We start from the raw sequence: 21,371 nt of genomic DNA on the forward strand, positions 1-21,371 counted from the left end.
CATGTAAAGCGCTTTGTGACTATATGTCTGTGAAAGGCGCTATATAAATAAAGATCTTCTTCTTCTTGTTCTTCTTCTAATGTTGAAGTGGTCTGGAGGCCTGTGTCCTCCCTTTGAGTTGCATGTGGCTAATATACCAAGGATATATCAGTGTAGCCTTCGCTGTCTTGCTCAAGCCAAAATCACCCATAATGCACCATGGCTCTCAAGAAAAGAAAAAAAGTACAAACGTGATGCTGGCTTGTGTGACTAATTAAAGCACTTAAATTCCACTTTTTAAAGAAAAAATACATGCTTTCACTAGTTTTATGGTTCTGCAGCCAGTGTTCATTTTATTTGTTTTTCAAGATTTGGTAAAATAATTAATTTTAGGTTGTCTGTTTAGGCAATAATACAAAATAAATAAACTATTTTTTGTTATTATAATGATTTTCATTCATATATTCAAGCAATGTCTGCTTCAATAAAAAGCAGACATTGAGGAGGTGGACAGTTTCAACTACCTGGGTGTTCACCTCAACAATAAACTGGACTGGTCCCACAACACCAACGTACAAGAAGGACCTCCACCTTCTGAGGAGACTGAGGTCCTTCAGAGTGAGCAGGCCTCTGCTCAGGACTTTTATGACTCTGTGGGGGCCTCTGCTCTCCACTACGCTGCCGTGTGCTGGGCCCCGGGCAGCAGGTCCTTCATCCCCACTGCTGTCAGACTGAACAAGACTGAAAAGTAACATGTGCAATAACCCCAAAACTACATGCAATAATCTCTGTATCGGCTGCACTTTGTTCCCTGTACCAGCATCACTTATTGACAACCTGCACTAGGACTGTAACTTTACACCCTGATAATCTACTTTATATAATCTGTTCTTATTTTTATCCTATTTTTATTTATTCTTCTTCTTATTCTTTATTCTTATATGTTTTGCACACACAGTGATCTTATTGAATGCTGAAGGTAACGAGTGTATTTCTCCGTTGTGAGATCAATAAAGGATTATCTTTTCTTATCTTCATGGAGCAGCAAAGGACTTGATTTGTTTGGGGGCAGAGGGAACTGAATTTAATTGATATCAAGCACTTTGAAATGTTTATTTTATTTTATTAGCTTTATTTTGTATTTTCAGATAGGTTTCATTATCTCCAAGAGCTTTTTTCTGTGATCGAGTAGAATCGCAGAAATGCTTTTAGCTCAGAGCCTGTACCGTCCATCCATCCATCCATTTTCTTCCGCTTTATCCGGGGCCGGGTCGCGGGGGCAGCAGTCTCAGCAGAGATGCCCAAACTTCCCGATCCACAGCCTGTACCGTTGGATCCCAAACCAGTTCCTGGGGGTTATTGGCTCCAGTAAAGGCTTCATTTCGTTCAAGGATCCTCTGGCCAATCGTATCCTCCGGGTCAGTGCTGAGGACATTTTGTTGGACCTGACTGTTACTGTGTCCCACCCCAGCAGCAATGGCGCACTGCGAGAGGCTCTGCTTAGGGAGCTCAATAACCCGCGATCAAAACAAGCTTTTTGGTGCCTTTGCCATCAGTACGTGATGGCAGAGTGGAAACCTGACAGTGGCACTGAAACCACATTTAGTTTCAGTTCTAGTTGGAGACCATGAGAAATGTGAATCTTTCCCATTTTAACTTAAACTTTTGATCAGGACTGTATCAAAGACAAAAGCCTGGTTTAGGCTCAGATCTTTTCTTCTGGCCTAAATCTACAGTATGAAAAGTCCAAATCACAGAAATCTTTTATTACAGATGTCGTCACAGAGCCATATTACATGCATAAAAATCACAGTCTGTATTGTCCAATCAGGGGTCAGTATTTGAACTGTCCAATCATTATCCAGAGTCCGTCTCCATGTCATCGTCGGGCTCCGAGCGGCAGATTTCCTCCAACGCCAGCTCTGGAACAAAAACAGCATTTTTCAGTCTGTGTTTACTGGTCGTTTAGTCGATGGTTACTGGTCATTTAGTCGATGGTTACTGGTCGTTTGGTCGATGTTTACTGGTCGTTTGGTCGATGGTTACTGGTCATTTAGTCGATGGTTACTGGTCGTTTAGTCGATGGTTACTGGTCATTTAGTCGATGGTTACTGGTCGTTTGGTCGATGGTTACTGGTCGTTTGGTCGATGGTTACTGGTCATTTAGTCGATGGTTACTGGTCGTTTAGTCGATGGTTACTGGTCGTTTGGTCGATGGTTACTGGTCGTTCAGTCGATGTTTAATGGTCGTTTAGTCGATGGTTACTGGTCGTTTAGTCGATGGTTACTGGTCGTTCAGTTGATGGTTACTGGTCGTTTAGTCGATGGTTACTGGTCGTTTAGTCGATGGTTACTGGTCGTTTAGTCGATGGTTACTGGTCGTTCAGTTGATGGTTACTGGTCGTTTAGTCGATGGTTACTGGTCATTTAGTCGATGGTTACTGGTCGTTTAGTCGATGGTTACTGGTCGTTCAGTTGATGGTTACTGGTCATTTAGTCGTTGGTTACTGGTCGTTCAGTCGATGTTTAATGGTCGTTTAGTCGATGTTTACTGGTCGTTTAGTCGATGGTTACTGGTCGTTTAGTCGATGGTTACTGGTCGTTCAGTCGATGTTTACTGGTCGTTTAGTCGATGTTTACTGGTCGTTTAGTCGATGGTTACTGGTCGTTCAGTCGATGTTTACTGGTCGTTTAGTCGATGGTTACTGGTCGTTTAGTCGATGGTTACTGGTCGTTTAGTCGATGGTTACTGGTCGTTTAGTCGATGGTTACTGGTCGTTTAGTCGATGTTTACTGGTCGTTCAGTCGATGTTTAATGGTCGTTCAGTTGATGGTTACTGGTCGTTTAGTCGATGGTTACTGGTCGTTTAGTCGATGGTTACTGGTCGTTTAGTCGATGGTTACTGGTCGTTTAGTCGATGGTTACTGGTCGTTCAGTCGATGTTTACTGGTCGTTTAGTCGATGGTTACTGGTCGTTCAGTCGATGTTTACTGGTCGTTCAGTCGATGTTTATTGGCCGTTCAGTCGATGTTTACTGGTCGTTTAGTCGATGGTTACTGGTCATTTAGTCGTTGGTTACTGGTCGTTCAGTCGATGTTTAATGGTCATTTAGTCGTTGGTTACTGGTCGTTCAGTCGATGTTTAATGGTCGTTTAGTCGATGTTTACTGGTCGTTTAGTCAATGGTTACTGGTCGTTTAGTCGATGGTTACTGGTCGTTTAGTCGATGGTTACTGGTCATTTAGTCGATGGTTACTGGTCGTTTAGTCGATGGTTACTGGTCGTTCAGTCGATGTTTACTGGTCGTTTAGTTGATGGTTACTGGTCGTTAAGTCGATGGTTACTGGTCATTCAGTCGATGTTTACTGGTCGTTTAATCGATGTTTACTGGTCGTTCGGTCGATGTTTACTGGTCGTTCGGTCGATGTTTATTGGTCGTTCGGTCGATGTTTATTGGTCGTTCGGTCGATGTTTACTGGTCGTTTAGTCGATGTTTATTGGTCGTTCGGTCGATGTTTACTGGTCGTTCGGTCGATGTTTATTGGTCGTTCGGTCGATGTTTACTGGTCGTTCGGTCGATGTTTATTGGTCGTTCGGTCGATGTTTACTGGTCGTTCGGTCGATGTTTACTGGTCGTTTAGTCGATGGTTACTGGTCGTTCAGTCGATGTTTACTGGTCGTTCAGTCGATGTTTATTGGCCGTTCAGTCGATGTTTACTGGTCGTTTAGTCGATGGTTACTGGTCATTTAGTCGTTGGTTACTGGTCGTTCAGTCGATGTTTAATGGTCATTTAGTCGTTGGTTACTGGTCGTTCAGTCGATGTTTAATGGTCGTTTAGTCGATGTTTACTGGTCGTTTAGTCAATGGTTACTGGTCGTTTAGTCGATGGTTACTGGTCGTTTAGTCGATGGTTACTGGTCATTTAGTCGATGGTTACTGGTCGTTTAGTCGATGGTTACTGGTCGTTCAGTCGATGTTTACTGGTCGTTTAGTTGATGGTTACTGGTCGTTAAGTCGATGGTTACTGGTCATTCAGTCGATGTTTACTGGTCGTTTAATCGATGTTTACTGGTCGTTCGGTCGATGTTTACTGGTCGTTCGGTCGATGTTTATTGGTCGTTCGGTCGATGTTTATTGGTCGTTCGGTCGATGTTTACTGGTCGTTTAGTCGATGTTTATTGGTCGTTCGGTCGATGTTTACTGGTCGTTCGGTCGATGTTTATTGGTCGTTCGGTCGATGTTTACTGGTCGTTCGGTCGATGTTTATTGGTCGTTCGGTCGATGTTTACTGGTCGTTCGGTCGATGTTTACTGGTCGTTTAGTCGATGGTTACTGGTCGTTCGGTCGATGTTTATTGGTCGTTCGGTCGATGTTTACTGGTCGTTTAGTCGATGGTTACTGGTCGTTCGGTCGATGTTTATTGGTCGTTCGGTCGATGTTTATTGGTCGTTCGGTCGATGTTTACTGGTCGTTCGGTCGATGTTTACTGGTCGTTTAGTCGATGGTTACTGGTCGTTCGGTCGATGTTTATTGGTCGTTCGGTCGATGTTTACTGGTCGTTTAGTCGATGGTTACTGGTCGTTTAGTCGATGGTTACTGGTCGTTTAGTCGTTGGTTACTGGTCGTTTAGTCAATGGTTTTGGTCGTTAAGTCGATGGTTACTGGTCGTTAAGTCGATGGTTACTGGTCATTCAGTCGATGGTTACTGGTCGTTTAATCGATGTTTACTGGTCGTTCGGTCGATGTTTATTGGTCGTTCGGTCGATGTTTACTGGTCGTTAAGTCGATGGTTACTGGTCGTTAAGTCGATGGTTACTGGTCATTCAGTCGATGGTTACTGGTCATTCAGTCGATGTTTACTGGTCGTTTAATCGATGTTTACTGGTCGTTCGGTCGATGTTTACTGGTCGTTCGGTCGATGTTTACTGGTCGTTCGGTCGATGTTTATTGGTCGTTCGGTCGATGTTTATTGGTCGTTCAGTCGATGTTTATTGGTCGTTTAGTCGATGGTTACTGGTCGTTTAGTCGTTGGTTACTGGTCGTTTAGTCAATGGTTTTGGTCGTTAAGTCGATGGTTACTGGTCATTCAGTCGATGTTTACTGGTCGTTTAATCGATGTTTACTGGTCGTTCGGTCGATGTTTACTGGTCGTTCGGTCGATGTTTATTGGTCGTTCGGTCGATGTTTATTGGTCGTTCGGTCGATGTTTATTGGTCGTTCGGTCGATGTTTACTGGTCGTTCGGTCGATGTTTACTGGTCGTTTAGTCGTTGGTTACTGGTCGTTTAGTCAATGGTTCGGCAGTGTTTCGTTGCTGTTGAGTGGTTGTTTCGTTGCTGTTTCGTGGTTGTTTCGTGGTTGTTTACCGAGGCTGTATCCACCCGCGCTCAGACTGTCCCTGAGGGCGGGGCTGAGGGCGGGGCTTAGCGCGGGAATCACCTGGTCGTACAGGTGTAACACTCCTCGGCAGCTCTCCGTGAAGCCGCTGTGGTTCTGCAGCAGCCAATGGAATAGCAACACCGTCTCCCGGAGCGACGCCAGGACACGCCCCCCTCCGCCACACCTGCGAGGGGGCGGGGCTTGGGCAGGCGAGGGCGGGGTCTGGGAGCGCAGGTGCAACCAGAGGCGGTGGAGGGTCAGCACCACGCACTGCACGAGCTCACTGTGGCAGGGGCAGGAGGCGCTGGTCGACCTGACAGAGCTCTGAGTAACAAGGCGGCTCAGGAGCCGGATAACCTGCAAAAATGTATAAATATTGTTATACTTATATATCAGCAACATAACTACCTGCACAAATATGTAACTATGACTATACTTAGATCAGTAACCTTGTTAAAGGGAGTTACCTTCAGGTCCAGCTGGAGCCAGTCGCTGTGAGTGGCCTCTGGGTCAGACCGGCTGCGGACGAACTGCAGTAACTTCAGCACCACACAGGAGTCTGGAATAAATAAATACTATTAATGCTACTACTCAGGGTTCATACTACAGATTTTCTCTTGAGGTTTTCCATGACTTCTCCATGACCCTTAACAAAATTTCCATGACCCCAATGTCACCGTTTATTAGCCACATTTATTATTAAGCTCATGTATTTATCAGCGCTACATTTTCGGTTTGGGATTTTTCAGAATAGAGAAAGAATACTCGAGAAAGACCAATGATACTGAGACCACGAGCAGGGCGCCTGGTGACAAACACAGCTACACATTTTTATCAAGACTACAGACTTTTTATTCTAGTAACTAATTCTCTCTGTCCTCCTCTGCGGGTTTAGTTTAACTCTCTTTGCGTTTGAGTTTCGCTGTGAGTTCGTTTTGCTCGTTGAATCCGTGTGTCATCTGGAGTGGCCTGAAGCGCTGTTCTGGTTGTGGTGGGAGACGAGCGGCACGGACAGACAGGTAGAAGCCTGTGTTTCAAATCAGGCTCATGGCATACTCTAAGAGAACCTCCAATTTTCAAAGTACCATGCAGCGCGCAGACTATATCAGTAGGATAACAATGGGACAATACCAGGGACTTTAAAGCCAAGGAACATGTAGTGTATCTAATTTAAACTCTCACATGCAAGGGCGTAGAAAAAGGATATGTACCACATTCACAAAGCCCTGGATTCTTTTCTCTGAGGTTAAGGTCCATCAATCACAATCACCATCCTGTAGTAAACTGTTCCACTTTGCATCCTCTGGTCTTGTGTTTGTGTAGTAATGAAGCCTATATATTCTCCATAAAATGCATTATTGTCATCATTTTACCTCGCGTTAGCTGTGCAGGGAGCCCACGGGCGCAGGACGTGTCGCAGCTACAGGCCTAACCACTACCTGGATAAAAAAGTGCGCCGTGATTCTTGATTTATTTTTGATACAGATAATTTTTTCTTGGCTTTAATTTGATTTTAAAATTACATGACTTTTCCGGGATTTCCATGACTGTGCGAACCCTGATAACTACTCCAACCTCTGGGATCTCACGATACATCACCGATCACGATCCCCACATCACTGATAACCACCCGATTAGAGGTCCACCAGTATGGGTTTTTCTGAGGCCGATGCTGATAGTTTTGGCAAAATTGTTAACTTCTTACTTAACAGAACATGTTTTCTCCAGTTCGGCTTCACCCAAATCTAAAAGCTTCTCGACTGGAAAGAAACAGTGCGACGCCTCATTTGAAAGCTAAGACCTACAAAAGTGATGATGATTTAATAAGCCTATCGAGTTTTGTTTTGAAAGTGATAAATTCATTAGAAGTCACTGGTTACCGTGACAACAGAGCAGCGGCGTCAGGTCCCTGTGGTCTGTGATGGAGGTCAGCACAGACACACACGAGGTCAGCACCTTCACCCTCCGCTCGGCCGCTACACATGCGCTCACTTCTGCCAGGACACAGCGCAGCCTGCAGGACGGAGGGGGAACAGCAGGTCACAAAGAGACTGTGGTTCAGTCCAGGTTTAGCCCAGGCTTAGCCCAGGTTTAGTCCAAGTTTAGTCCAGGTTTCGTCCAGGTAAAGCCCAGGTTTAGCCCAGGTATAGCCCAGGTTTAGCCCAGGTTTAGTCCAGGTTTAGCCCAAGTATAGCCCAGGTTTAGTCCAGGTATAGCCCAGGCATAGCCCAGGTTTAGTCCAGGTTTAGTCCAGGTATAGCCCAGGTTTAGTCCAGGTTATGGCCAGGTATGGCCCAGGTATGGCCCAGGTATGGCCCAGGTTTAGTCCAGGTATAGCCCAGGTTTAGTCCAAGTTTAGTCCAGGTTTCGTCCAGGTAAAGCCCAGGTATAGCCCAGGTTTAGTCCAGGTTTAGCCCAAGTATAGCCCAGGTTTAGTCCAGGTATAGCCCAGGCATAGCCCAGGTTTAGTCCAGGTTTAGTCCAGGTATAGCCCAGGTTTAGTCCAGGTTATGGCCAGGTATGGCCCAGGTATGGCCCAGGTATGGCCCAGGTTTAGTCCAGGTATAGCCCAGGTTTAGTCCAGGTTTAGTCCAGGTATAGCCCAGGTTTAGTCCAGGTATAGCCCAGGTTTAGTCCAGGTTTAGTCCAGGTTTAGCCCAGGTATGGCCCAGGTTTAGTCCAGGTATAGCCCAGGTTTAGTCCAGGTTTAGTCCAGGTATAGCCCAGGTATAGCCCAGGTTTAGTCCAGGTATAGCCCAGGCATAGCCCAGGTTTAGTCCAGGTTATGGCCAGGTATGGCCCAGGTATAGCCCAGGTATAGCCCAGGTATAGCCCAGGTATAGCCCAGGTTCAGTCCAGGTTTAGTCCAGGTATAGCCCAGATATAGCCCAGGTTCAGTCCAGGTTTAGCCCAGGTTCAGTCCAGGTTTAGTTCAGGTATAGCCCAGGTATAGCCGAGGTTTAGCCCAGGTTCAGTCCAGGTTTAGTTCAGGTATAGCCCAGGTATAGCCCAGGTTTAGCCCAGGTTCAGTCCAGGTATAGTCCAGGATCAGTCCAGGTATAGCCCAGGTTTAGTCCAGGTTTAGTCCAGGTATAGCCCAGGATCAGTCCATGTTTAGTCCAGGTTTAGCCCAGGTTCAGTCCAGGTTTAGTCCAGGTATAGCCCAGGTATAGCCCAGGTTTAGCCCAGGTTCAGTCCAGGTATAGCCCAGGTTTAGTCCAGGTTTAGTCCAGGTATAGCCCAGGATCAGTCCATGTTTAGTCCAGGTTTAGTCCAGGTATAGCCCAGGATCAGTCCATGTTTAGTCCAGGTTTAGTCCAGGTTCAGACCTGTCCTGGCAGCTCTCTGGGCTCCTCTGGACCAGGACTCGCAGAGTGGTCAGCGCTGCACACGTGACGTCCGCCTGCGGAGCCGTGCACAGCCGCAGCACGCAGGGCAGCAAGGCCTGAAACGCAGCGACAGCAGAAGTTTAAAAACAAACACACCGGCTAACCACTCTGCCACCATCACTAACCTTTGAGTCTGAGCTCTGGGTCTGAGTCTGCTCCGACAGAACAGCCTCCACCACCTGCAGGAGAGAACAGTTTTACTTTCTACCAGTGGTGGGCCTTCTCTGCTAGCCTTAGCCACATGAAGAAAAAAAGTGTAAAATGTCTTAATAGTATATCTAATTTGTCACTTATTTGGCGCCCATTCCTCATGAAAAGCTTCGATAGAAAAGCAGCGGGAGAAAGCAGGACGCAGACGCTTGGCCCCAGACAGGAGAAGGGTTTGGACAGGAGGAGGGTTTGGACAGGAGAAGGGTTTGGACAGGAGAAGGGTTTGGACAGGAGAAGGGTTTGGACAGGAGAAGGGTTTGGACTGGAGGAGGGTTTGGACAGAAGGGTTTGGACAGGAGAAGGGTTTGGACAGGAGAAGGGTTTGGACTGGAGGAGGGTTTGGACAGAAGGGTTTGGACTGGAGAAGGGTTTGGACTGGAGGAGGGTTTGGACAGAAGGGTTTGGACTGGAGGAGGGTTTGGACAGAAGGGTTTGGACTGGAGGAGGGTTTGGACAGAAGGGTTTGGACAGGAGAAGGGTTTGGACAGGAGAAGGGTTTGGACGGGAGAAGGGTTTGGACAGGAGAAGGGTTTGGACAGGAGAAGGGTTCGGACAGGAGAAGGGTTTGGACAGGAGAAGGGTTTGGACTGGAGGAGGGTTTGGACAGAAGGGTTTGGACTGGCGGAGGGTTTGGACAGAAGGGTTTGGACAGGAGAAGGGTTTGGACGGGAGAAGGGTTTGGACGGGAGAAGGGTTTGGACGGGAGAAGGGTTTGGACGGGAGAAGGGTTTGGACGGGAGAAGGGTTTGGACAGGAAAAGGGTTTGGACAGGAGAAGGGTTTGGACAGGAGAAGGGTTTGGACGGGAGAAGGGTTTGGACGGGAGAAGGGTTTGGACGGGAGAAGGGTTTGGACGGGAGAAGGGTTTGGACGGGAGAAGGGTTTGGACAGGAGAAGAGTTTTGACAGGACAAGGGTTTGGACGGGAGAAGGGTTTGGACGGGAGAAGGGTTTGGACAGGACAAGGGTTTAGACAGGAGAAGGGTTTGGACAGGAGAAGGGTTTAGACAGGAGAAGAGTTTGGACAGGAGAAGGGTTTGGAGAGGAGAAGGGTTTGGACAGGAGGAGGGTTTGGACAGGAGGAGGGTTTGGACAGGACAAGGGTTTGGACAGGAGGAGGGTTTGGACAGGACAAGGGTTTGGACGGGACAAGGGTTTGGACGGGAGAAGGGTTTGGACAGAAGGGTTTGGACAGGAGAAGGGTTCGGACAGGAGAAGGGTTCGGACAGGAGAAGGGTTTGGACGGGACAAGGGTTTGGACAGGAGAAGGGTTTGGACAGGAGGAGGGTTTGGACAGGAGAAGGGTTTGGACAGGACAAGGGTTTGGACAGCAGAAGGGTTCGGACAGGAGAAGGGTTTGGACGGGACAAGGGTTTGGACTGGAGGAGGGTTTGGACAGGAGGAGGGTTTGGACAGGAGAAGGGTTTGGACAGGAGAAGGGTTCGGACAGGAGGAGGGTTTGGACAGGAGAAGGGTTTAGACAGGAGAAGGGTTCGGACAGGAGGAGGGTTTGGACAGGAGAAGGGTTTGGACAGGAGAAGGGTTTGGACAGGACAAGGGTTTGGACAGGAGAAGGGTTTGGACAGGAGAAGGGTTTGGACAGGAGAAGGGTTTGGACAGGAGAAGGGTTTGGACAGGACAAGGGTTTGGACAGGAGAAGGGTTTGGACAGGAGAAGGGTTTGGACAGGAGAAGGGTTTGGACAGGAGGAGGGTTTGGACAGGAGAAGGGTTTGGACAGGAGAAGGGTTTGGACAGGAGAAGGGTTTGGACAGGAGAAGGGTTTGGACAGGAGAAGGGTTTGGACAGGAGAAGGGTTTGGACAGGAGAAGGGTTCGGACAGGAGAAGGGTTTGGACAGGAGGAGGGTTTGGACAGGAGAAGGGTTTAGACAGGAGGAGGGTTTGGACAGGAGAAGGGTTCGGACAGGAGAAGGGTTCGGACAGGAGAAGGGTCAGTGCAAACTCTGACGTACCTCAGGGCTGTGCTGTAGCAGAGTGGTTAGCGTCCTCAGAGCCGCCAGCCCTTGCTCCTCAAGGGTGGAGCCGCCCTGCACAGGCTCCTCCCCCTTCACCCCTGTGCATCGTGGGGCGGAGGAGGAGGAGACGCATGATGCGAGGCGCTTGGAGTCCGAGGGGGAGGAGCAAAGAGGAGCGAGGTGAGAGCGGAGCAGCGGCAGCAGCAGGACGGCGCCGGGACACGAGCTGAGAAGGACAGGGGGTTACAAACATGGCCCCTCCCCTAAACGCACTTATTATTAATGATTTTTATATACAGAGACGATCCAGAGGAGACTTACCTTTGGTCTGGGCTCAGGCTCATCCTGTTAAGTCCAGTAAGAGCCAGACTCTGCGCCGCACTGACCGCAGCACTTCCTGTTACACCAACGACATCACCGCCAACGCCTCCCAATGAGCTGCAGGGTCAGAGAGCCGTCAGGACAGACACAGTGAGTCTTCTTTCCCCAGACAAATGAAGAGGGATAACGGTGCAATAATAACGTCAATGTCACAAAAAGCACAAACTGAATCTGATTTAGCCTATAGCTCAGAGACACTTTTAGATCAGCCTCATTCTGCTCTAAAGTCTCATCTCCAAAGGACATCCATTAAGGATTTAGAACCAGAAACCTAAATGTGGCTCAAACGCCTCCTCTCCTCCTTATTTCTTTGGTGAGAGTCAGTTGGGAACAGTTTGCTAAAGTGTGGATAATACTGAACAGTGTGTAACGGTTTTGTCAGTACCTGTGTGGACTCAGCAGCTGACACAGACCGACTCTGGGAGACACGGGCTGCAGCAGGAGCCCCAGCAGGACGCCCCCTACTGGACACACAGGGAACACAAGAACAGTTCCTACTGGTTATTAGGGCCAGATGCTGCAGGGAGTTTATAAATACGACTTTTAAACTTCTGCTGCAGATCACGATCATGAAAAGTTTTCTGTAACTTATGCTTTTATAAAAATTGACAAAATTGCAGATATTTTAGGTAAAACGATTGAACGCCACTGTTTCTATAGTGTGAGGCACAGAGAGTCAGTTTAGAACAGTTGAGAACAGTTTGGAACCTTTGAAAAAGTTTGAAAAAGTCTGATAAAGTTGGAAAGGTTTGGTACAGTTTGGAATTTCTTGCAACATTTTGTAAAGGTTTGGAATAGGGCTGGGTACCGTTATGTTTTTTCTCAGTACTGGTACTTTAATGATACTTTTTCCCCGATACCTACACTAAAATATTTGCTATATATGAAGAGAAACAATATTTTTCCCCTCCATTTCATTTCTTTCACATTTTTATCATTTATTTCTGGTGAAACTTCCAAAAGGGAAGTATCTTTATAGCTCATCAGAGCTGGGGAGGAAGAGTCTGTAAATCCGCCATGATTTCCTCCTCGAACGTGGTCATTATGGCAAACGGGAAGCTGCTGATCATTAGTCAATAGTAGGGATGTCAAAAGTTCCGACTATTGTGAGGAAAAATATTGCGATTTTTACGATTATTCACAATTATCAAAAGGGACTATAAAAGGGACTATACAGAGTTTAAAAATGTTAAAACTAACTATTTCCCGCCCCCTACATGTTCCAGCCATGTCCTAATGCAGTGGTTCTCAAACTGGGGGTCGGGACCCCCAAGGGAGTCGCCAGATCATTTAGCTAAAATATGCATATTTTCATTAGCATATAATCTAATGTTTTATTGTAGCATGTGTTTGCCATTTTACCAGAGTGCCATTATTTGATTGTAGTTTGATGAATTTTATTTCAGCCATTTGTTTTTTTCTTAGTTTTTTAAGAATTATGTAGGCTAATGTTCCTATTTTTCACGGTGTGACCCGGGCGGGGGGGTCACGAACCCCTTTACCTGTTAATAATGAGGGTCACGGCTCTAAAAGGTTGAGAACCACTGTCCTAATGTGTAGAATGAGCTCAGACCTGTTCACCACAACTTCCTCTAAAATCCTGCTCTGTCACTCAAAAAGATGTTAATTCGGGTCTGAAGTGCCGTCATGCACGAGTTTAATATAGAAGCTGCAGTTATACATAAGACCTGAGGTGGCAGTAGTGAGTATAAAATACAGAGAATTTCTCAAAATCTTTACAGTACTATCAGAATCTTCACAAAAAGAAATGACAATATTTGGACATTCTTATATTTATTTAAAAACAAGTCTCCAGCTACTGACTAGGGATGTCAAGATGAACCGATTTTACATTTACCGCGGATAAAAAGGCGCACGGTAGGTGAACCGTAAGAATTCTAGGACATACGGTAAACCACTGTCACGTCTCCTGAGCCGTAACACATGTGTATCTGTGCCAAACGGTGCTCTCACCGGTAAAGCCAGTGTTAAATCCGCCCCAAAACACATGAAGTCAGTGCTCAATAACACAAAGTGCAGAGCGCAAATCTAATAGGTCCCAAATAAGTCCCTTAAGAACCATGTGCAGCTGCATTTGTGTCGCGGAAACGATTTCAATGAATCATTTGTTTAGAAGCTCTTTTGTAATTATAGTGCTTCATGAGACCCAGATCAGATCATTTTATATATTTTGTTTTTACCAGGGTATAACCTAAGCATAGAGATAAAAGATAACTTAAGCTGAAAGTTCAACCCAAAGCAAATGTGTTGGCAGAGACGTGTCCCCCCCCCCCCAAGTTGCTGCTGAGGACAGAGCTCTGACCTGGACGCGTGTTCCTGCGCGCTCTGACGGACAGGAAGGGGTCTGCGCGTGTCACTTCCTGTCTGCGGCCCTTCACCGGCGTGCGATTGGCCGAGGAGGGGACGGCCGTGGTCTTCACCTGAGCGCCGAACGACTCTTTGGTGATGAAGCCTCCGGAGGGCGACGTCGAGCTCTGAGGGTTGGGGCTGAGAGACAAAAACACACAAGAAAATCAGGGTCTAACCACGGAGCCACGAGACGCTGCAAACAGAGGTCAAAGCTGAGGTCGGTGTCTCGCTTCCTCCTTCACATATTAAAGGGATATTTCAGGATTTTTGACATAGGGCCTCATTTCCCAATTATCCAGAGTGTTGCTGATTTCTGGAGATATTTTTTTTGTTCATGCAGTTCTTGTATTTGAAGAGTTTCGTGGCGCTAGGCTAGTGCTAGGCTAGTGCATTTTTATGGCATCAGCTAGCCTGCATTAAAAACAGCCTGACCCGCTCCACAGTGCACCTGAGGCAAATCACTTATAACACCAGACTAACCATATAAATGTCTGTGTCGATGGAATATTTTTTTGAATATAACTGACCTTGCATCACATGAATGATCGCATTTTGAGGGACTATTTTCTAGCAGATCACTCCACCGCCGCGTAGCTTATACAACCACGAAGCTGATGCTGCTCAAATGTAAGGTCTTCTAAATGCAAAATGGTTAAAATAACTCTATCAACACAGACATTTATATGGTTAGTCTGGTGTTTTCAATGCAGGCTAGCTGATACCATAGAAATGTGCTAGCCTTGCACTAGCCTAGCACCACGTAACTCTACATATAAGAAATGCATAAATTACAAAAAAAAATATCTCCAGAAATCAGCAACACTCACTAGGAAATTAGGCCCTATGTCAAAAAAATATCCCTTTAACTAGTCTGGGGGGGAGAAATATAGGGAGAAAATAGAAAAAGGGGAAAAGTTGAAAAATAGGGACAACATATATGGACATTTTGAGAAAGAACTGGTGGTGCAAAGAATTGAGAAAGTATATGAGGGTGGGAGGCATAAAATGTGAGGAAAGGTGGTGAAAAGAGGGACGAAAGTGAAGAAAATGTAAATTGAAGGAACAAACAGGAGAAAATGGGAAGAATTTTGAGTCAGAATTGGGAAGATGAAGGGCGTGGAGCAGAGGAGGGACCTGTTGCGGCAGAGCGGGGAGCTCCTGCGGTCGCTGAGCAGTTTACTCCTCATGTCGTTGATCTCCGCCCCCTTAAACTGCAGCTCCGACTCCAGACTCTGCACCTGCTCCCACACAAACGCAAACTCAGGGGCAAGTTTGAGGCTAAAATCGGCAGATAGTTTGGTCAGCTCCACAGTCAGGTTTACTCAGTCATTTTCACCGATTTTGACGAAGCAATGTTTCCATTTGCCCTGATGTATGATTATGATCATTTGACGCAGCTTATTTTGGCGATGAAAGAAATGAATGTCTCGGCTAGAGATGCAGTGATTCTCAATATTATATCGCATCAAAACATCAGAAATATGTAAAAATGTGCTGCAAACATCTACATATACGTCGCTTTGATTCATTGACTCGCTTTGACCCCATTTTTATTATTCATTAATTCAGCCTTTAGAGACATGGGGGATAAATTAGGAAATACACAAGAAAAGTAGAGAACATTTTGAGAAAAAAAAATAATAAAGATTTTGGGGGAACATTTTTGAAAGATTTTGACAAAGAAAATGGAGGGGAAAATGAAAAAAATATTTTGGGGAAAAAATGGGGAAAACTTAGGGGAAAAAAGAGAAAGAAATTGGGGAATAAATTGGGAAAATTGAGAAAAAAATGGAGAAAAAAATAATAATAAAAGGAAAAAGTGAGAAAATTGGGATAAATAAAAAGTTGGGAAAACTGGAATAAAGAAAAAACACGGAAAAGACAAAGCAAAGTGAATGTAGACGTAGCTTTGCATTTTTGCATATTTCTGCAAAAATATGGCGTCATCATCAATATTGAGAAAGTCCCACACACATATTAAGAGATTATTTCATATGGATGTGGCCCAGCCTGAGCTCCAGGACGCTGTTATCGAGAGAAAGCAGATTCCGGATCACATGTCCGTACCTTCTTGAGCAGCTCTCTCTCTCGGCTGCTCTGCTGCTGCTGCTGCTGCGTTTGGACCTGGACCTGTTTCAGCCTCTGCGCCTCCACCTCCTGCTGAGCCGCTCTCAGAGAGTCCCTCAGAACACGGATCTCCCCGGACTTCAGCAGCACGTCCTCCTCCACCTGCACCAGCTACACACACAAAACAGACAGCAGGACCTCACATTTCATGCTTTTTAATGCCCTTTAGAGTTAAGATGCAGCAGGTCGTCCTCTGGTTTCCTCCTTAACTCTGTCAGAGTCAAAAACAGCCCAAACTCTCTCTTTACGATGTTTATCCTCTGACGTTTTGTCACTTTGAGCCAGATATTTATCCAGAAAGTAACTCCAACATGACTGTGCGGCTCCCTGGTCTTTCCCACGCTTATTCATTCACAAATACTGACAGTTTGGTATCCACGTATGGCACGAAAGGCTGTGACATAGATGACGCTGTACCGTATTTTCCGGACAATAAGTCGCTCCGGAGTATAAGACGCACTAGCAATAAAATGCGTAATGAGAAAAAAACTACAGGTTGAATAGAAGTACGGTTTGCTAACGGGACACATTACACAACAAACGAAATAGGTGTCTGTTATGTTAACGTCACATAAACAGTTCAGAGATAAAGCATAAAGAGCATAAGGAACAAACCTCTGCACCGTTGACCAACCTCTCCCACCAGCATGTTTTTCAATCTCTCATTTGCAAAGTCGTCCATCTAGCTGTGGCTCTAGCTTTTAGCCCGTGATCAGCTTTTTTTTGTTTTCTTCTAAGTGTAACCTCCACATCTCGCTCGCTCCAAACTTTCTTTCTGCTGCTCGATTAGCCTGCAGTGCCCTCTAGTGGCATGTGAAATTATATATTGGAATTTAAGAAAAAAAAAATCACATATTAGTCGCTCCGGAGTATAAGACGCACCCCCTGCCAAACTATGAAAAAAAGTGTGACTTATAGTCGGGAAAATACGGTAATCCAAATATGGTCATTTCCTCTGTGGGAGTCAGCAGCGGCTAAAGCCGGGAGAAATATACACATGCATGTGCTGGTTTGGTGGTTCACAGTCCTATCTTATGAACGTGCCGGATATTTCTGTTTCCTCATTTTGAATAGTTACAGTAAAACGGTCATGTCTCACCTTCCTCTTGAGCTGAGCATGTTGAGTCTCTAAGAGTCTGTCAGAGCCCGGCGCCGCTCTGTGACCTGCCCAAACACAAACACATCAAATAAACAAAATAAACAAGGACTATATTGTATGTAAGGGATAATGTATAGAACGCTGGTCATTATCGGGAAAATAAGCACCGACAGGGCGTACTTATTTTCCCGATAATGACCAGCGTTCTATACATTATCCCGCTTATTATCCGTCCATTTGCCAACTGAACACACACAACATAAACTTCATACACTTTTATGAAGGTCGAAAGGTTTATTTAATGACTTCCGCGACAAATAGTTCCCAAAAGTTTGCGCGTTGCTCGTTTGGCTAGGCTAGAAGCAGCAAGGCTAGCAGCTAGCCTAGCTACTTAGTTAAAGGCGCTGTTGGAGGAATGGTGGTGAATCTCTGGGTAAGTTGAAAGTCAGACTCACGCTAACTTCACGAGCAATTTCCCCAACTTCTCTCTCAGTGACGGGGACAGATAGTGTCGCTACTACGTACGCGCGGAGTGATATGAAAGCACGAACTCCGTTGCCATTGGCAGCGGTCATTATTTTTTTTAGAGGTCCTTTATCAGAAAATAATGACCGGAAGAACGTTGGGAAATCCCATTCAAATCAACGGAGCGTTCTACTTACGTTGTGAAGAGCCGTATAACAAGGTGTAATAACACCTTCGGAGCACTTCGACTTTACTGCGTGGACGTCAAAGTGCTCCTAACTTCACCTCCGTTTGGAGGTATAGGAATATGCTGGGAGAGGATAAATGCTACCAACATCTTCTGTCTATTTGTGTGACTGAGGGCACGCACAAAGACCAGACAGGTACGCATCAGCTCGTCTCAGCTCAGGTAAGAACATATCTCAGTATGGAAAGTATGGCCTGTTCCTTTAAAGCTTTAATTTTGGAACATTTCCTTTAATGACTCTCTGCAGAGCGGTGCTGTTATTGCTCTTTAATAAATGAGTGAAACCCATGAAAAAACTCACCCGTGTTGCTGTTGTGTAGTGCTGGCCCTGACGCTGCGGTTGCCACGGAGACCTCCCTGAGCCCCGCCTCTCCTCCGGTCACCGTCGTGATGGCCTGCGACGCGATGATGTCGATCTCGTTCAGGTCGTCCTGAGTGAAGTCCTCATCAAACGGGTCCAGGTCCAGGGCGGGACCTCGCGGGCGCTTCGACGGAGGACAGTTCATCCTGGAATTAAGTTAGGAGGTCAAGGTCAGGTTTATTTAAAAAGTACAACTACAAAGCAGACAAACTGCTCCTGTACTGCTACTACTAGGACTACCCTCAGACTACAGATGGAAACTAGCTTGAAAAAGCTACAGTACACGCATCTTTGCTCACTAGCATAATGTAACTGTACATTGTCCTGATAAATAAACAAATGAAACTACTACTATATTATTATTATTATTATTATTATCATTATTATTATTACTATTATTCAATACTTGGACATTTACATGAGTTTTGTTGTCTTTAAGTTGAGAGAATCCTGTTTGTGGCAGCCACAGTAAACAAACCCACGTGGATGTCGCCTTGTGTAAAATAAACTACAGGTATTCTCTGACTTTGATGCAGAAGTGGAACAAGGATTATTACAGGACATTTTTACACTTTGCCTGTATTTATTGTTTTTGTCAATAAAGATGTCTGTCAACACTTAAAATGTCACAACACATGGATTACTGCATGGGAGAAAACAGTTTGGAGGATAGAATAAGCCACTATCCCAAATTATTTACATAGATGCGCGTTTTTCTTGATAATATGACTTTCCAGTGTGTCCAGCCTGACTCCTGTCCCGTCACTGACCTGTCTCCGTCTCAGCTCCAGGTGAGTCTCACTTTCTGCGACAATCTAAACCTGTGTGGATGTTTTGGGGGAATGTTTGGGGTTAGCATTAGCCGCATTAGCCGCTTTAGCCGCTCACTCCACGTTTCCGCTTTAAACGCGCCCTCGCGGCGCGGACAGCTCCATCCGTCACGAAGGAGCGTCTCTGTCCGCGCGGAGGGAACAAACCAACTTAAATGTGATCAAAACAGGCAAAAGGAAACGGGGCAAATGTCAAAAAACACGATCTGCGCCGCTCCGCCTCACGGACCAATCAGGAGCGAGAACAGAGGCGGAAGTACGGGAGGCTTTTGGGACAAACGAGACAAAGTGCGATAAAAATAAGATAAGTTAATAAGATAATACAGTTAATAAAGTTAATAAGTAGATTATATATATACACAATCTCACAATAGAGAAGTACACTTACTGCATTCAGTGCTCTAGAAAAACACTCAGGGTGCGCAGAATACACAGGAAATGTGCAAACAATTAAATAGTAAATAGAAGTATTTATATACAATGAATGACTACAAAATCTTTAGGGCGTAAAAAGAATAAACATTAAAAACAAAATAAACTGATTGTAAAAAATGTCAGCAGTGGCAGTGCATGTTTAAAGTCACAGTGCAAGTGGTTGATAAAATGATGTAGATACAGAGATTATTGCACGTAGTTTTGCAAAGGGGTTATTGCACATGTTACTTTACAGTCTTGTTGTTCAGTCTGACAGCAGTGGGGATGAAGGACCTGCTCCTCCTTGCACTGAGGGTGCTTCAGTCTGCCACTGAGAGAGCTGCTCAGCTCCTCTACAGTCCGTTCAGTGGGTGCGAGGTGTTGTCCATGATGGAGGTGAGCTTGGCTAACACCCTCCTGTCCCTCACCTCCTCCACAGAGTCCAGGGGGCAGCCCAGGACGGAGCTGGCCCTCCTGACCAGGCCTGCTCACTCCAAAGGACCTCAGTCTCAGAAGGTGGTGGCGACTTTGGCCCTTCTTGTACAGGGCGTTGGTCCAGTTTGTTGTTGAGGTGAACACCCAGGTACTTGAAACTGTCCACCTCCTCAATGTCCTCGCCCTGGATGTTCAGCGGTGTGTGCGGTAGTGTCTTCCTCCTGAGGTCGATCACCATCTCCTTACCGATGTTCAAGCACAGGTGGTTGCGCTCACACCAGTCCACAAAGCCCACGATGACTGACCGGTACCCCAGGTCGTTCCCCTTAAACACACAGCCTATGATGGCGGAGTCGTCGGGGAACTTCTGCAGATGACAGCTGTATGTGAAGTCTGACGTGTAGGTGAAGAGAAACAGTGATTATGAAAATCCTATAATGAGAGGGATGTACATCATTGTTTAAGTGTTGATTTGATCAGAGCGGCGCACATTATAGTTACAGAAAAGCTTGTCCCAAGGCAGGTCAAATAAATAGCACACAATAAGAAAACTACAAAATGTATATTTGTTTAAATAATCACAGACTGGTTTAATTTCACAAAATATGTGTTGTTTAGTAAAAGAAGTAATTTGAGCATTCCCTTTTGCAATATATTATAAATTAAAGAGGGGGTATTAAGATTTTTTCAATCACACAGCACCAGTCTATATCACACTACAATGATGAGCAAACCTTCTGTTGGTCTGTAAATGCAGTAAATTAGAATAACTGCCTTGTATAAAATGTCTCTCTCAAAATGGCTGTAGTGAATGTCTTGAAATAGGCCTCTGTCTCTTTAAGAACCTCTGAGCCTTTCCGACACGCCCCCTCCACACGCTGTCTGTGGCATCAGTGGGGAGGGGGTTCTGCTGAGGAGCAGTGGTTGGTTACTCGGCTGGTGACGAAAGCTCGGAGGCGTCTCCAGGAGGTGGGGGCGTTCCTAGGAGGACTCAGGCAAACCTATCCCTAAAATGGCCGCCGTCAGAGTTTTTATAGATTACTCAAAAATACGTGAATGTGCCAAGGCAACACTTCAGGCATGTTTTTAATGAGGGAACGACATAATAACATGATGGAAAGCTTGAAAAAGTCGATTTTGCCTAATACCCCCCCTTTAAGGCTTTTCCAAAACAGATTTAGCTGTGGTTTGCTAACATATTTTATCACTTTTATTTTTGTTTTATATCATATTTATTTTTGTCATGTTCTTATTTTATGTATATTTCCTTTATTTATTTGTTTTATATATTTTCATTTATGCATGTATTTATAGGCTTTTTTGATGTGTTTTTGTTTTCTTTGTGCATGTAGCCCTTCTTCAGACGATGAGTTCACAGTTGTGCGGATTTTTCATTGTTTTCTCATGATCATTTTTTGATCCCTCACACTGGTTAAGGACCGCTGGACGTGTGTGCCTTCACTCTTAACATTATATTAATAGTAAACATGATTGTTTTTTAATTACTTCAATTCTTGTATCAGACACATGTTGTGACGTTTTCATTGTTTGACCTTGGTTTTTTAAACAGGGGGTCTTTTACTAAGCGTTAGCTCATGTGCAAAGCAGGTAGCACGTGCAAAAGTGAATCAGCAGCAGACTCATTTAAGGCTTTTTTACTCACGTCGTTTACATATCAGATTTGGGGCCCTAACTGTAATACAGGCAACATC

At 45.5% G+C, this 21,371-nt stretch overlaps 1 protein-coding gene across 1 annotated transcript; it reads right to left on the bottom strand.

The window, feature by feature from the left end:
* Positions 1–1,742: 1,742 nt before the first annotated feature.
* atrip (ATR interacting protein) lies at positions 1,743–19,047 on the bottom strand. Its single transcript, XM_079556537.1, has 15 exons — positions 18,751–19,047; positions 17,921–18,126; positions 16,908–16,972; positions 15,749–15,919; positions 14,816–14,919; positions 13,635–13,819; positions 11,697–11,784; positions 11,252–11,368; positions 10,928–11,156; positions 8,852–8,926; positions 8,688–8,803; positions 7,239–7,372; positions 5,826–5,917; positions 5,346–5,715; positions 1,743–1,901 (listed from the first exon to the last, which is right to left on the bottom strand). The coding sequence occupies exons 2-15, from the start codon at positions 18,123–18,125 to the stop codon at positions 1,837–1,839; spliced, it is 2,016 nt and encodes a 671-aa protein (XP_079412663.1). The 5' UTR covers position 18,126; positions 18,751–19,047; the 3' UTR covers positions 1,743–1,836.
* Between the last annotated feature and the right edge of the window lie 2,324 nt (positions 19,048–21,371).

This window comes from Gobius niger (assembly GCF_951799975.1).
Source record: "Gobius niger genome assembly, chromosome: 5".
In the NCBI taxonomy this organism is placed as follows: Eukaryota; Metazoa; Chordata; class Actinopteri; order Gobiiformes; family Gobiidae; genus Gobius; species Gobius niger.